The sequence below is a fragment of the Adiantum capillus-veneris genome, chromosome 11, assembly GCF_014529385.1.
Source record: "Adiantum capillus-veneris isolate H3 chromosome 11, ASM1452938v2, whole genome shotgun sequence".
Taxonomy (NCBI): domain Eukaryota; kingdom Viridiplantae; phylum Streptophyta; class Polypodiopsida; order Polypodiales; family Pteridaceae; genus Adiantum; species Adiantum capillus-veneris.
Window position 1 is genome coordinate 31478046 of NC_140941.1, and position 16914 is coordinate 31494959.

A 16914-nucleotide genomic window follows, 5' to 3' on the forward strand; every position below is an offset into this window, starting at 1 on the left:
TTCCAATAGCAAAATTTTGAATGATTCATACAAAATTGAAGTTATTTCTTGCTTGCTTTTCTAGCCTCGTTGATTTTGTTGTCTCTTTTACTACCTCCTATTTCCATAGGGATGTTACATGGTATAGTCTTTTCCTATCTATTTCAAATTAACTTTGGAGGAAACTTTGAATTTAGATTCACTAACCATGTTTTCTCATCCAAATTGAAAATACATTCTTTGATTACTTTCTTAAGGTTTTACTCCTTACATTTCCATATAAAGTGGCCCCTCTAGAATCCATCCTACTCCTTTTTTTTTTTCCAAACTCACAATAGAGCCAACTACCATACAAAGGTTCTACCATACAAAGGGAGACGCCCTAAGACTATAAGAAGCTTAGGGATCCAAGATTGTCTTGGGGGTTGCCCTAATTGTACTGAGATTGCATAGTTTAGAACCCATCCTACTCCTAACAAAAAAGCTTTAAATGCATGAGACTAGGAAAGATCACTTGGAAGCAGGTAGGATATATCTGCTAGTTTGATGGGAGTGAAAATATTCATAAATCTATTCTTGAGGACACCAAGCATTATGCAAAGTATAAATATATAAGACAAGTTAGAGGATCTTGAACTTAAATCTATGACAAGTTCAAAGGCTATGGGATATGTTCAAAGAGTGCTTCTCTCCAAGTGTGACCACCTTTGCTTGCATTTTGAAAAGTGTGTGGCATGATGTAAGATGTTACCTTGGGCAATCAAAGGATTCAAACATACATTGTGCTTAACAACTTATGCCAAACGTGGAATGTTTTTATGCACATAGAGCTCTTGATGAGTTCCCTTTCCAAGATACAATCTCGTGATTTGCTTTGCTTGCAAGGTTTGAATAGTAGGAGCAAGGACAAGAAGCATGGCAAGGGTTTCTCTTTGGATGTAGATATAAGAGTATATTTCTAGCAAGGGTCTCTTTGGATGTAAATATAAGAGTATATGCCTAGCAAGGGCTTTGGACAAGGAAGCTCTAGATGACAACTTTCAAAAGATGTAGCAAACGGACTTGATATCAAGAAGAACACAAAACTTAATTGTGATCATTTTAATCATATTTGAGAAATTTTTGAGAGTAGTCAAAGAAAGAAATCATCTAATAATTTGCTATTTTGGGTGCTTGTTAGAAATGGGCAAATGTGTAGCTTGGTAGTTTGACGGTCTTCCTTCATGACATCTAGACCTATAGTAGGACAAAGAAAGAGCATTTACAACACATATTTCAATTTCTAAGAGAGAGCTTTGCTTAAAAATCGAAGTGTGAATTCTTTGCATGCAAGATGAGGTACCTTTGCCACTTCATCTCAAAGAAAGGAATCTATATGGATCTAATGGATTTTGAGGCTATAGTGCTTCCCGTGTACACATAAATTTTGTAGGTTCATTATAGATTATGCCAAGATTGTGATCTTTATGACTAAATGGCTTGAAGGAAATATTTTCTTTATGAGAGGCATCTATATGCAATTATCCATGCGCTTAAGACTTCAAGGACATACATATATGGCAACAAGGTTATGATATTGTTTGACCAACAAAGAATTCATTCATGGGATCTAGGTTATTGAAGTCTTACAAGAGCTCGACTATAGAGTTTTTTCATCTCATCAAGGGCACACATAAGTCATCCACAAAGACCTCTAAACTTTCTAGAAGATATTGATTGGATGCATGACACAATAGCCTTTAGATTGTGGCTAGTGCATTGATAAAAAAAATTGGACACTTGATTGTAGCAAGGGAAGACATCTAGGAAGCTATAGGCTTCTTTTCCCGCTCCTTTTTTACTTATCAATTATTGGCAAGGGATAGATATTTTGTATAGTAGTAATGTCTCAATGTGGATATCATGAGAGCTATCTGGACTTTATGGATTTCTACTTCGGTTAAGGCCAAGTTCTTTTGACATTTCAGGCACCCATTGCATGTTTCTCCTTTCTTCTCAAATCTCCACTTGAAAGCATAATGTCTACCAGGCTCACCTCCAAATGTGCTCTTTATGCTCAAGCCTTAATCATTCATTTTGTGGCACTTCAGATTGAACTTTTTCACTCATTTCCTCTTTCCAAGTCATCAATCTTTTTGGGCTTCCTCTAAGTGGTTTGGTGTTTACTTGTCTTAAACTTGAAAAGTGTGCTTCTCTTTTCCTTGCTAGAATCTTTGTCCTAGTGCATTTCCGAGTTGGCTCTTCCCTCTTGACCTTTTCAACATTTAAATATGTGTCATGTTACTTCTGCGCCTTGCTCGGTCTCTTGGACATGCAACAATGCTTTTCACATGGTAGTCTAAACATTTTCAATGCCATTTTCTTTTCTCATTGTCGAATCAATGCTGGGATGCACTTTTCTCTTTCTTTTGAATACTTGTACCATTTTTAGATTAATTATAGAACTACATTGTCGTCATTCTCATGCGGTCTTCCATGCTCACTTTGTTATCATCCTTTGTAAGGTGTCTTATGTCTATGACAACCTTCTGAAAATGGACCAATTTATCATAGTTGTCTTACGAAGTGAAGCATACTATAGGAAAATAAATGTAGTAACCAAGCAATAATGCCTAAGCATGCACGTTTATGTACCAATAGTAGCCACAGAAATGCCTCCACATCCATCATGATGGTTAAGTGTGTGAACCTCCACAAAACTACTTCCTAATACACTAGATGTCAATAAAATTCATTTGTTAGTAGTACATCCCCCCCCCCCCCCCCTTCCCTCTTACTTACAATACGCAACGCTTTGCCCTGCTCGCAACTCTGCCCATAGCCTACGACAAAGAGAAGCAAAAATGTGTCCCCCTACTGGCACGGACCATGTGCCTGTTTCTCGGTGCCGAGAGACGTGAGCTTGCGCATACCTCGACCGTCTCACTCTTCTTCCCTCTAGCCATAGGGTCATCGCAGCCTATTGACACAAACGATGCGATTGAAGAGAGAGAGAGAGGGGGGGATGGGGGGGGGGGTTCATGTTGCAATGCAACATGTAAGCACAAATGAGACACAACACAACGTCTCATATCCCTCAACCACGGGGATTGCCATGCAACCATGGACAGGCAATCACGTGCATTGCCTTGTAATGGAAAGAATAGAGAGAAGTTAAGAGAATCTCAAAAGATTCTCGTTAATTCATCCTTTTTTAAAGTAGTGCCTCCTTACTACCTCATAGAGCACAATGTTCTATTCTCAAGCGCATTGTGTGTGCACCCTGAGACCATGTAAGATGAAGGTCCTTATGAGTTACAATCTAAACAATGTAGGGGGCCCAAAACAAGCTCAGGGACTTCTCGAGTCCTTTTGGCCCCTGAGATGACCCACGATATCAAATAACATTGCCACACTCATCAACTCACTGCCCTCTCATATTCACCTAGGGAATCAATACCCAAAAATTGCCGTAGATTTGGCTCACAAACCCTATACATTCTATTTTAGACCGCACAACGGCGTCATGACGGCTTCAAATGCCAGGCAATGACCACCTAGAATTTTGAAAGATGAAAAGAGGATGTCCAAAATTCAAATTCACCACCTCCTGTTGAAAAGCAGTACCTCTTGTGGGAAACTCCAACACATGCACAGTATGGGTATGAAGCTGCTCATCAGTTTGCATTATTAAAGAACCGATTCAAGCCGAACCCTTGAGTCAATGCTGAAACAACTGTTGCAAAAAAAAAGCCACAAGAGGTGGCACATTGAACCTTTCGCCGTGACTACACATTTCAATAGCAAATACCTGATACAAGAGATGGAGGGCTATCCGTGTAAACATGCCACAAGAGGTGGCACATTGAACCTTTCGCCGTGACTACACCTTTCAATAGCAAATACCTGATACAAGAGATGGAGGGCTATTTGTGTAAACATGCCACATCATTGGAGGGCAAGTATAGGACTGACGACTAGTTGAAGAAGGAGAGAGTTCGCGATGGGACTTATATAGCACCCCTAATCCTCCTCTATTTCAATATACAGGCTTGCCCGAGGGTGCAGGCCAGCATCCTTTAAGGACATCCCCATCATATCCATGCCATACACGACTCGTGGGAAATTAGAGACAAGCTTGTAGCTTCTTGCATCAAAATCGGGCAGCGAGTCAACATAATCATAAATGTATGATACTGTTGCAGTCGAAAGGAACCTCCGTCCCTTCCGCTCCCCATTGGGAAACCGTATCAACACCTGTATTAACAGGAAAAACAAGGTTAAAAATCTGTGAATAAGCAAAAAAAGATATATGGTAACCTCACAAAAAGAGCTAGATACCTCCGTCACATTTGATCCCTTTTCCGGCTCAGACCCCAAAGCCAAGGCCTTCTGCTGCCTTCTCTGCTCCAAAACTGCTTGCCTTTCAGCAGCCTCACGGGCAGCTTTTGCTGCAGCTTCTTCCTCCTCTCTCTTTCTCCTTTCCGCCTCTGCTTTCTCAAATGCCAATCGTTCTGCCTCCTCTTGCCTTTGGCGCTCTCTTTCCTGTTGTAAAATCTTTCTCATAAGCATTAAACAGACCAAAAATCTGCCCACTTACTGCAATCAGAGAGGAATTCTCTGAAATTCATCAACTACACAATCAGCTTATAAGAAGAACAATACAAAAATTCGATCTATAAAAAATCTTCTGATTTCGGAACGTGTAACTGAAAGAGGAAGAATACAAAAACAGGACGAACTTATAGGAGAGAATTCCTTGTATTAACAAACAAACCACCTAAAAGCTAGAATCATACCAACAAGATACAGTTAGATTCATGCCATTGGACCATTGACAATGGTGTTAATAGGCACATGACATCATCTCGCAATTTAGTGTTTGATTTGAGGCTCTATGAGGTGAAACTGCTTATGAAGACAAGTCATTGGCTCCTATAGAGAGGGAGGGACCTACAGAGCTTATTCCAAACAACAGAGGGGGAATGTATATCTCCAAGTATTGTATGTTTCTTGGGAGTTTTGAAACGTTAAGTATGAAAAAACTTTCAAAAGTTTCGAAATGGTTTCGTTGTGACAAGATATAGAAATAAAAGCATAGAGTTCATGCATACACTCATCCTGCACACATCGTTATGAAACAAAAACTAGCCGAGATTCAAAACCCACTTGAATCTTTGACACACTTAATGTATATATAAGACCATATAACTTGGGTAGTTAAAGAAACTCTTTTGCTTGGCGACTGGGCGACAATATCTCTCCCCTACGCATGCGTTTCTCGTTCTTGGGTTGCTCGCGTTGTGCTGGCCAGTCCACCTACTGACGCAATGATTTGTTTCCTCTGCCAGATGCTCCCGTGACCTGAATTGCCCCCCGGCCCCCCAAACATTCCCTGCTAATCTTTGACTTGCAATGCTCTCAAGTTTCTTTCTTTTTGCCTTTTTCCTACGCAGGTGACAAAGTCAATGCGTGGCTCGAAAGATTCTTCCTATGGCTCAAAGTTTGGTAGGCCTCCTTGCTAGAGAGAAATTCAGTGACGGAAGGGAAGTACGCACTGATCAGTTGAGCTTCCAATCTAGAGCAAAAACCCTAACCCTAGAACCCGTCACAAGTCCCCCCATATATGGGAACCGAACGTGAGAGGAGGAGAAGGGAAAAAAAGAAAGGGGAGGGGGGCATCTCGTTCAATAAAAGACACCAGCAACGTGTCAAGAGGCAACGGATGTAACGGGACGGGCACCACGTGCCAACGGAAAAGAACAGACTGAACAGACTTTAGACGCTTCAAAACAACTGAACTGAAAGATGCACGACACACGAGACGGGGAGTGGTGGAGTTCCACTGAGAGAGAGCACCGGCCCCAAACCATGGCTCCCCTTTCAGTATTTCTTTATATTGCTTCAACTCAGTACAAGTAAGTACCCTATCCTCTGCACTCACACACGGAGATGTGCCAGAGACTGAGCCCATGGCACATATTTAAAGGCCCTTGGCCTCTAAAAAGCGGTTACATGAAAAGCTACCAGTTCTAAAAGCATCTGGTGCTCAAAAGCTAGCGCAGAGAACTGTCCGTACAATCTGCCACATCATCAACACACGTTTCGCGGAATTCCGTACAGCTTGTCACGTAGCGCAAATCACGGGCGTCCATACAGTTGCAACGTCATCACATTCTTGCCCAGAGATTGAGTGTGTGTGTGTGTGGTCCTGCTTTATTTTAATGAACCTAGGCACTTGGGCTCCATCGGACGGCGTCCCGTAAGTTGGTGGGAACTCTTCTTTAAAAGAAGGCCACTCGACAAGACTTTGCAAGTTGGTAAGACTTCTTCTGTTGTTGCTTCTTCACTTAGGGTTTAGGCCCCTCGACCGATATCTGCAAGTTGGCTCCGTTCTTCAATGGTTGACAGACGTTGGCGACGGAATTTTGCAAGTGTTCGTGACGACGGAGTACGGAGGTCACTTTTCCGAGCGAGGAGCGACAGGTATAATTTGTCGATGCACATTGCGAGTTGTTGCTTTGTGTGGTTGTGTTGTAGGTACTCTCCCTTGAGGAGAAGACTACGCGTGAAGGCTTCGGCCTACACTAAGGAATTCCGGGAACGGAATTCGAGATTGCTTGCGGAGTTTCGTGCTCTGAGTACAAGCAGGAATACGATAGAGAGAGTGATCTCTCGAGGATTTCCCTCACCGGAAGGCACGACCTCTGCGTCTAAGAATCCCTTACGGGAAGTACGACCTTAGCGTCTAAGTTCCCTCACCGGAAGGCACGACCTTTGCGTCTAAGTTCCCTCACGGGAAGGTATGACCTTTGCGTCTAAGACTAAGAACGGAGGGGTTTCTCCGGTTCTTGTGCTTGTAAAAGAACTCTCCCTGAATAAAGATACTCTTGACGGGGGGGGGGACCAGCCCATCTTCTGGTCCCCAATACTGTGTCAATCTTCTCCCTTCTCTCACATTTGCAAAGTTTATTAATTTTCAGATTTTCGAAGTGCTCGTGTACGCTCCCGTTTTGTGACAGTTGACACGTTAGCAATTTGTGACAACAGAAGATGCAATGAAGACGAGAATTGGCTCGCAATCTTGTGGACACCCCGACTCCAATCTAGAATACCTGCAATGCCACATACATGAACAAAAAAGAGATCACTAAGGTAGAAAGAGACGAGACATCTGAGAATGAGAGGATAGAGAGAGATCTGGGAAAGGCTCTCCATGTTGATAACAAGTTGCTCGTACAAGTGACCAAGGGTGGTCCCGGCATTTATCTGACATGCCCCAATGGATAGATGTCACAAACTGCCGACGTGTCAAGCCAATAAAGAACGGAGCCAACATGCACATCCCGGCCCAAGAGCCTAAACCCTAGAAGCAACAACAGAAGAAAGTTTTACCAGTTTGCAAAGTCTTGCCAAGAGGCCTATTCCCACCAACATATGGGGACCCGTCTGATGGGACTCAAGTGACTAAAGGCATTAAAATAAAGCTCCTAGAAGCCTGCGTAAAAACTTGATGACGTGGCAACCTGCATGGACACGCACGATTAGCGCTCATGACGTGGCAGGTGAACATATTTCCGTAATTTGTGCAGACACCTTTGGGCGGCAGCTTTTGAGGCCAGATGCTTTTGAGTTTGAAGCTTTTCATGTAACTCCTTTTCATGGCCAAGGGCCTTTAAATATGAGCCAAGGGCTCCTTCTCTAGCACGCTTATGGGTGAAGGTGCAGAGCGCGAGTGCCAGCATTGTACTGAGTTCAAGCAATATAAAGAAATACCGAAACGGGCGCCAAGGTTTAGGGCCAGTGCTCTCTCGAGGTGGAACTCCATCACTCCCCGTCTCGTGTGTCGTCTATCTCTTTCAGTTCAATTGCTATTTGAAGTGCTTAAAGTTGTTCAGTATATTCTTTTCCGTTAGCACGTGCTCGTAAAGAAATACCGAAAGGGTCGCCAAGGTTTGGAGCCAGTGCACTCTCGAGGTGGAACTCCGCCATTCCACGTCTCGTGTGTCGTGCATCTCTTTCAGTTCAGTTGTTTTGAAGCGTCTAAAGTCTGTTCAATCTGTTCTTTTCAATTGGCACGTGGTGCCCGTCCCGTTACAAGACCGGTAGCAGCACTTCAAGCTGGAAGGTGATGTTACAGAAGGGAGAGAATACCCACCTGAAATTTGCAAATGCCGATGATCTAATGAACGAGGTCGCAAGAAAAAAACCAAGGATCCCCAAAGCCGAGACTAGAGGAGTCGGCATGAGAGAGCTCGAGGGAGCATGGATGGGAGGGGACGGGTGTAACAAACTTGGACACCCTAAGTCGAGATTCTACCGCGACACAGCAGAGATTCACTTCAAACTTATTCACAGATCACAAGAAAGTCGACAAGGCGCAAAGTACAATTGAGCCCGCGGATGATCGCTCTCAGACTCTGCGTCCAAATGCTTTGCAAAGTGAGCCCTAAGGCCACTTATAAAGAGTTACAAAGGGTTGCTAAAACCAAAGCCCCAAAAGCTTCAAACTCAAAAGCAATGAGTTCCAAAAGCTATTTGTCCCAAAAGCTAGCAGAAAAAGCATCAACGCAATTTGCGAAAATCCGTATAGGCTGCCACGTCATCATTTGTCAACGCAATTTGCGGAATGTCGTATTGTTTGCCACGTCAACCGCCGTACGTCAGCCAGTTTGAGTGTGTGTCTGTCCGGATGGCTCTGCCACGTCACCAGTTTGTGACATACCCTCCCTTGAAAGAATTGTAATCGCCCTCAATTGCGCCTTCGAAACAGACAGAGGCCATAAACTGTCTTGGTAGACACTGACTGTTAGAACCAACGCACTAGACACGAGACATCTAGCAGGTGTACAAAATGACAGCCACATCACAGGACATCACAGAAAAATTCATCCCAAATCTCAAATCATGACCATTAGCAACGTATTTAGTAATCGCATCTAGATCCATTCCATACCTCACTGATGCCCAATTAACTAATCCTTATTGCAATCATGTCTAGAGTTTTATGAGACCGAAATGCTGCAATAATTGCGTCTTTCAGTTCCTGCACTCAAACAAGTCAAATGACAGAGTACAAATCAATCATATTCATTTTCGGGAATTCCGTGTCATAAAGTCATATAGCAGAATACTACTCAGCCCATTAGTATCCCTGAAACCTAAAGGGGATATCAGTGACCTTATTCAAAAATAGGGGCAATCTGTTGACAAAGAAACGGAGTAACTCCCCTCTTGTGCAAACCTGCTGCACTAGATTCTGTCACAAACTGCTAACATGTCAAAGCCCTGAAGAATGGAGCCAACTTACAGATGCCGGCCAAGGGGCCTAAACCCTAAGAAGAACAAGTAGCAGAAGAAGAACTCCTACCAACTTATGGGGGACCCGTCTGATGGGGCCCCAAGTGACATAAAGGATTAAAATAAAGCAGGACCCACTCAGGGACAAAGAATTGCGTAGCAACGGATGACGTGGCAGCTGTACGAAAATTCCGGAAATTGCGCTAACATGATGACTTGGCAAACTGTACGGATTTCCACGTTTTGCATTGACTGCTGTACAGAATTCCGTGATTTATACTGGCAGATTTTTGGCATTGCTTTTGGAACAGAAGCTTTTGAGTTTGAAGGCTTTTCATGTAAACTGCTTTTCATAGGCCAAGGGCCTTTAAATATGTACTAAGGGCTCATTCTCTAGCATGCTTCCTGGAGAAGGTACAAAGTCTGGAGTACCGGCTTGTACTATGTTGATGCAATATAAAGAAATACCGAAAGGGGCGCCAAGGTTTGGGGCGAATATTGGAAATGGCCGAAGCCGATACAAATGGGACGGACTCGCCCTTCAGTTTTCCATTAAGTACAATTTTTCAACCCTTTTCATTAGTCAAAGTCGCTTTCTTAGCCCGATAGTCGACCACGGCGTTGTTCTTATGGTACCAAGGGACTCCTAGGAGGGCGCCGTTAGAACTGCCTCTGTTGGTGGTCCTATCCTTTCGGGTGCAATCTCGAGCCGCGCCGCCAATTCAGGTGAAATGAAGTTAGCCTTGGCTCCTCCATCAAAGAAAATAAGGGTTTCTTGATCTTCACTTTGGCTCAAGCTTGGCAAAGCTCTGTACTTTCATCTATCTGGCTTAGGTCAAGTATCCATGCAATCTGCTACCAACCCTACTTTCATCTTGCCTTTTCTACAACGTTCCTCTGCTGCTCTAGAACTCTCTAGCCTGTCTTCAGTCTGTCCTTGCTGCGCCTTGTTGTTGGGCACTTTGCGGAGATGTGCCCTTGTTCCCCCGCAACCAAAACAATTCCCCTCTTTGAGATAGTTAGCTCTTTCTCAAAGAGTCAGTCGGGGTCGTGTATCCTTCTTTTCTTGGGGACTCTTTTTCTTTCTACTTTTATTGTTTGAGGTTTGTCTAATCAAGATCCCATCAGTGGGGTAAGTCAAATTCCCCGAATGTATCCAGAAACCCAGTTTCGCATGACCCATTAATTCTTCGATAGAATTCGACTTTTGTTCAAGGCAGTAGTCTTGGATCTCTGTAGGGAGTCCCCAACAAAACCGCTCAATTTGTTCCTTAAAAGTGACCTTAAATGAAGAGGTTGGTAGAAAAGAGTCCCAAAACCTCTCGCAATAAGGTCCAAAGAATCTCCCTTGGTCATTCGAAGATGGTTCCAAGCGGTTTTAAGAGCCTTTTAAATTTCAACTACTTGACTGGAGCTTCTTTCCTCAGAAGAAGAGTGGACCACCATGTTTGAGCATTTCCTTTGAGAAAAGATGCAGCCCTCCTAATCTTGGAGTGCTCTAAGTAATGCCCTCCAGAGAAGGCTATGTCAAACTACTCGATGAAGGCCAAAGCCCTCGGAGCATCTCGGAATCCAGAAAAGGATTCAAATTTTATCGACTGTCCACCTTCTTTATATTCTTTGTTTTCTTGCTCGTCTTCAAGGAAGTCATATTGGTTGACTCTGTAGAAGTGCTTCTTCTTTGCATAAAACATATGGTCATCCGAGTCCCAATTGTCAAAGGATGACTCCTTTGTAGAGCTATCAGAAACTTGGCGGAATCTGAGTTTCTTTGCCTTTTTCTTGCCCTTTCCAAAGCTTTGCTTTTTGCTTTGCTTTTTGCTGTCACAAGACGGACACCACATGCCAATAGAAAAGAACAGATTAAACAAACTTTTAGCACTTCAATAACAAATGAACTGAAAGAGAGAGAGACGACACGCGACACGGAGTGGCGGAATTCCACCCTAGAGAGTATTGGCCCCAAACCTTGGCGCCGCTTTCGGTATTTCTTTATATTGTATCAACACAGTACAAGCCGGTACTCCAGACTCTGCATCTTCTCCAGGAAGCATGCCAAAGAATGAGCCATTGGACTCATATTTAAAGGCCCTTAGCCTATGAAAAGCAGTTTACATGAAAAGCCTTCAAACTCAAAAGCTTCTGGTCCAAAAGCAATGCCAAAAAGTTGCCAGCGTAAATCACGGAATTCCGTACAACTGCCATCTCAACAGTCGACGCAAAACGTGGAGCGTCTGTACAGCTACCGTCACGTGCACATCTAACCCTATGTGTACGTGGACAAGCTACTTCATGACAAGGGTTCAATTAGCTTAGGAAGTGTTCTAGCACTTTCGTGAGTCTGTTCGCAGACCGTGCATGTCCAGGCCCTTAGAGTAGATGCATATCCTCCGGTTGCACACAACATGATCATCAGCATTACCATCAGATTCCATCAGGAGCATTTTACAGTGCACAGAACCTATTTTCCCTATTTTAGCCATTTTTCACTTATTATTAATAGGTGACTTTGTTGGGAACTGGGTAGGGCAATTTGACAAGTATATAAGAAAAGCTAGCACTAGTGTTTTCTGGCAACAGAGGCAACAGAGACCACAAGTCTGATAGTGCACCTTCTCAGCAAGACCCCCCGGCGGAACACATAGTGTTTTCAGCATCAGAATCAGCTTGGCGTTTTCATCAAGTGCAGATCAGTCCCAGTGTTTTGCCACTTGCAGATCAGCCTGGCGTTTGCAAATCTTCTAGCGTTTTCTGCAGCAGACATATTTTCAGCCCTAGCGTTTTGGGACCAGCAGACCAGCCTTCGCGTTTCACAGTTCTGGTGACAATTCAGCAGGTTAGCACCAGAGTTCTGCATTTTCAGCAGATGGCCTCCGTACCGCAACCCCCAAACCTCGCAGATCTCACCTTTCCACAGCAGATCCTCGCCGCACGGTCAGATCAGCCAGTGTTTGCAGTTTCAGCCCGCTATTCGCAGATTTCAGCATCTGCGTTTTCAGCGCTTCACCGTCGCATCGTCGTCGTCACCGACATAGAGTCAGAATTCAGCAGATACAAGATTTGCAGATTTTAGCCCTTAGCGTTTTCAGATTTCAGCCCGTCTCATCGCCGTCCTCATCGTCGTCGACATCGTCGGCAAGTCCATTGCATTGTAGAGATCTGTGCAATCAATAGTAGACCACTCTCGCTATAACAAACTTGGACACTCCAAGTCGAGAAGCTACCGCGACACCACAATAAATCACTTCAAAACAATTCACGGTTCACAATTGATTCGACACTGGCCCGACAGAGTTCCGTGCCTAGAGATGTTGGCCCCAAAGACTGGGGCCCCTTTCTATATTTCTTTTTGTATTAATCTGTTGCAAAGTACAAGCGAGTGGAAGGCTCTCACTCTCAGACTCTGCGTCCAAATGCTCTGAGAAGTGGGAAGCCTGCCCACTTATTTAAAGATTACAAGGGATGCCAAAATCAGAGCCCCAAAAACTGTTCCAAAATCTGCCCATTAAAAATCTTTCCAAAGTAAAGCAAATTTCTCTCACAAGTTTCCTTGCTTAGTAAAATAAAGCTCTCACTTTCATTCTCTTGAGTAGAAATAAACCCACGCAAAAGCTGCTTTATTTGCCTACGCATCTGCCACGTCAACTGTCCGCAGTTTGCACCGCAATTTCCGAAAATATTCGTATGCTGCTGCCACATGTCACTGCAGATTTTCGAGACTGCTGCCACGTCAACCAGTGGCAGGTGTGTGTATCTGCTGCCCACTCAAGGTATGCCCAGGGGCCAGCCACGTCACCAGTTTGTGACATACCTCCCCCCCCTTCCCCTTGAAAGCATTGTAATCGCCCTGGATTATGCCTGCAAAACAGACAGAAGCCATAAACTGTCTTAGCAGGCTCTGATTGTTAGTACCGACGCACTAGGAACACACATTTAGCACATGTACCAATCGACAGTCACATGCATTGTAGAGATTTGTGCAATCAATAGTAGACTTCTCTCGCCATAGAGAGTGGGGCCTTTGGAGGAGGGTTTGACAACATTCTGATGTCGTATTCTTCTCTCTTATCTCTTAGTCTCAGTGCCTTCATGCACAGTGTTTACCCACTTTGTTTGTGATCATTTGCACTCTCTCACTAAAGGAACGGAAGGCTCTCCCCTTCTGTAATTAAAAGGAACCCTTGAGCACAGTTCAGAGCACTCATCTTGAGCAAAGTTCAACATTCACTTCCGCTGCAGCTTACAGCTGCCACGTCATCAGCTTCTATGCAATCCTTTCTTTGTGTATGTGGGTCCTCCTTTATTTTAATCCTTTGTCTCACTTGGGCCCCATCTGACGGGGTCCCCATAAGTTGGTAGGACTTCTTCTTCTGATGTTGCTTGTTCTTCTTAGGGTTTAGGCCCCTCAGCCAGGATATGCAAGTTGGCTCCATTTTTCAAGGCTTGACACGCCAGCAGTTTGTGACATCCCCCCTTCTTGAAAGAGAGTAATCGTCCGCGATTACAGCATATCTGCAAAACAACTCAAGTTAGCTCAAAAATTTCCGAGGGACAATCAGTTTGCTATTTTTTTTGTTAAGGAGGTGGCTTCTCCTTTCGTCCAGATCGAAACTCTTGATATTCCGGCGTAGTAAAATTAGCCATCACACCCAGACCTGTAAGGTGCAGCAGAAGTGAATGTTGAACTTTGAGCAAGATGAGTACTCCGAATTGTGCTCAAGGTTCCTTTTACTTACGGAAGGAAGAGCCTTCCGTTCCTTTAGTGAGAGAGTGCAATGGACACAATCAAAGTGGTGAACACTATGAATGAAGGTACATGAGACTGAGAGATAGAGAGAAGAGAATACGACACCAGAATGTTGTCAAAACCCTCCTCCGAAGGCCCCCCTCTCTATGGCGAGAGCAGTCTACTATTGATTGCACAAACCTCTACAATGCTTGGACTTGCCGACGATGTCGACGACGATGAGGACGACGACGAGACGGGCTGAATCTGAAACTGCTAATGGCTGAAATCTGCAAATCTTCTATCTACTGAATTCTGACTCTATGTCGATGACAACGATGCAACGACGACGCGCTGAAAACACAGATGTTGAAATCTGCGTTTTCAGGGCTGAAACTGTTAACTACGCAGGATCTAATCGTGCGGTGAGAATCTGCTGCGGGAAAGTGAGATCTGCGAGGTTTGGGACTTCTACTGCGGGTGCTAACTGCTGAAAACTGAAAACGGTGATGCTTGTGGGGATTCCGTCGCGAAGATCTGCAAAAACGTTGAAGTGTCTTGCAGATGCAAAAATGCTAGGGCTGAAAATGGTCTTGCTGTGGAGAATCTGCTAACGCTGGGGAGTCTGCTGCTTCTTGCTGTCGCCACGCTGTTGCCAATGCAAAACGCTAGTTGATCTGGTCCAAAAACGCTAGCCTTCTGGTGTGATGCAAAAACGCTAGGGCATCTAGGGGTTCTGCTGAGAAGTGCCTGTTGAGCGAGTGCTCCTGCTGCCTCTTCTGCCAGAAAGTGCTAGCGGTAGGTTTCTACTTATACAAACTTAGCAAAATTGCCCTACCTACTTTCCAACAAAAGTCACTTAAAAATAATAAGTGAAAAATGACAAAAATAGGGAAAATAGGTCTATGCACTGTAAAAATGCTCCTGATGGGTTTTGATGGAAATCTGATGATCATGTTGTGTGCAACCAGAGGATATGCATCTATTCTAAGTGTTTGGACATGCACGGTCTGCGAACAGACTCACAAAAGTGCCAGATCACTTCCTATTCTAGACTGACTTAACTTAACTGAACCCTGGTCATGCTCTAGATTATCCACGCACATATAGGGTTGGATGTGCCACGTGACAAGACCGCACTGATCTTCTACAGATGTCTTGTCACAAAGTGATGACGTGGCGGACAGCAGAAACCCTAATTTCTGCCAGAAACCCTAAAATTCCTACAAACCCTAATTTTTGCCAAAAACCCTAAATTCCGGAAATCGCGGAGGCGGATTATTTATAAAATTAAAAAAAAAAATAAAAAAAAAATTGGAAAATGATGAGCGACGCGAATTTTGCTTTTGCTTTTTTTTTATAAAAAAAAAAAGAGAAAAGACTCTCTAAGAGAGAGAGAGAACTGATGCTTTTGATTTTAAAAGCTTTTGGGGCTCTGCTTTTGGGCATCCCTTGTAACCTTTAAATTAGTGGTGAGGGCCTCACTTCTCAGAGCATCTGGACGCAGAGTCTGAGAGTGAAACCCTAACCGCTCTCTTGTACTTTGATGATTGATTAATACAAAAAGAAATACCGAAAGGGGCGCCAGTCTTTGGGGCCAATATCTCTAGGCACGGAACTCCGCCGGGCCAGTGCAAATCTATTGTGATCTGTGAATTGTTTTGAAGTGGTTATTTGGTGCTGTCGCGGTTGATTCTTGACTTGGAGTGTCCAAGTTTGTTACAGTGGTATCAGAGCACGGCCGATTTCTCTTCTATGGGAAATCCGATCTCCGAATTTTTTTTCCGCGGCACCTATGGCTTCAGGCAATGATCAGTCGACTCCCTCTGCATCTGGAGATGCGGGCTGGGATCACAACGAAGATTCAGGCACAGAGTATGGCCCGCCTTGGCCTACTTAGGCGGAGCGGCGAGAGATAGAGCGTCGCCAGTTGATAAGCGATGCAACAAAGATGATGCTCAATTTTGCCAAGGACCCGAAGATGGCAAAATATATGAACCAGACCTCTTTGGGAGAGGTACAGATGGAGTGGCAGAGAACCACAACACCACTCCCGAAACCCGCTCTCAAGAAACCTTCTACCTCCAAGAAATATACGGAGAAGGAACTGGAGAACGTGGTTGATGCACGGATTGCTCAGCTTTTCGACGTGCAAAAGAAAGGCAAAAAGCACGGCAAAAAGCACGGCAAAAAGCAGAACAAAGGTACTGACTTCCCGGGATATTTGGGTCGTCAGTCGACATTCGACAAAGCAAAGAAACGGAAGAAGCGTGTTCGATTTGAAGCAGTACCCAGTTCTTCTTCTTCTTCTTCTGACAGTTCTTCTAGCTCCTCGGATTAGAGCGAAGAAGACAGAAAAAAAGCAAAAAGCAAAGCAAGACACAAAGCTTCGGAACGGGCAAGAAAAAGGCAAAGAAGGCTGCATCTCGCCCAGAGACTGACAGTTCTACTGAGGACTCGTCTACAGACAGCTCAGATTCCGATGACGGAAAGTTTTATGCGAACAAGAAGAATTTTTACAAAGCCAACCAGTATGACTTTCTCGAAGATAACAGCAAGAAAGTCCGAGAGTTTAAGGAAGGTGGCCACTCGATCAAGTTTGATACTTTTCAGGATACTCAGATGCTTCGAAGGCTTTGTCTTTTTTCAGCAGTTTGACATCGCTTTCACGGGAGGACGCTATTCAGAGCACTCCAAGATTCGGAGAGCTGCCTCTTACTTTAAGGGGAACGTTGGAACTTGGTGGTCCACGCTTCTATTAAGCAAGACTGTGCCAGTTACATGGTTGAAATTCAAGAGGCTTTTTATTTCTTCTTGGTTGACTCAAGAGTTTGAGCGAGATATACGAGCTGCTTGGAACCATCTCCGGATGACCAAGAGCGATACAGTGAATTCTTATTGTGAAAGATTCTGGAGCTCTTTTCTACTCG

The 16914-nt window shown here is 44.1% G+C and overlaps 1 protein-coding gene across 1 annotated transcript in view; it reads right to left on the reverse strand.

Moving 5' to 3' along the window:
* Positions 1 to 3617: 3617 nt before the first annotated feature.
* The window catches only part of LOC147447068 (UBX domain-containing protein), a 31847-nt gene continuing 18550 nt past the window's right edge, over positions 3618 to 16914 (reverse strand). The window contains exons 4-5 of the mRNA XM_086522969.1: positions 4300 to 4503; positions 3618 to 4215 (exon numbers count right to left, since the gene is read on the reverse strand). Coding sequence (XP_086379095.1) covers positions 3982 to 4215; positions 4300 to 4503 — 438 coding nt within the window. The 3' untranslated portion in view covers positions 3618 to 3981. The remainder of the gene's footprint in view (positions 4216 to 4299; positions 4504 to 16914) is intronic.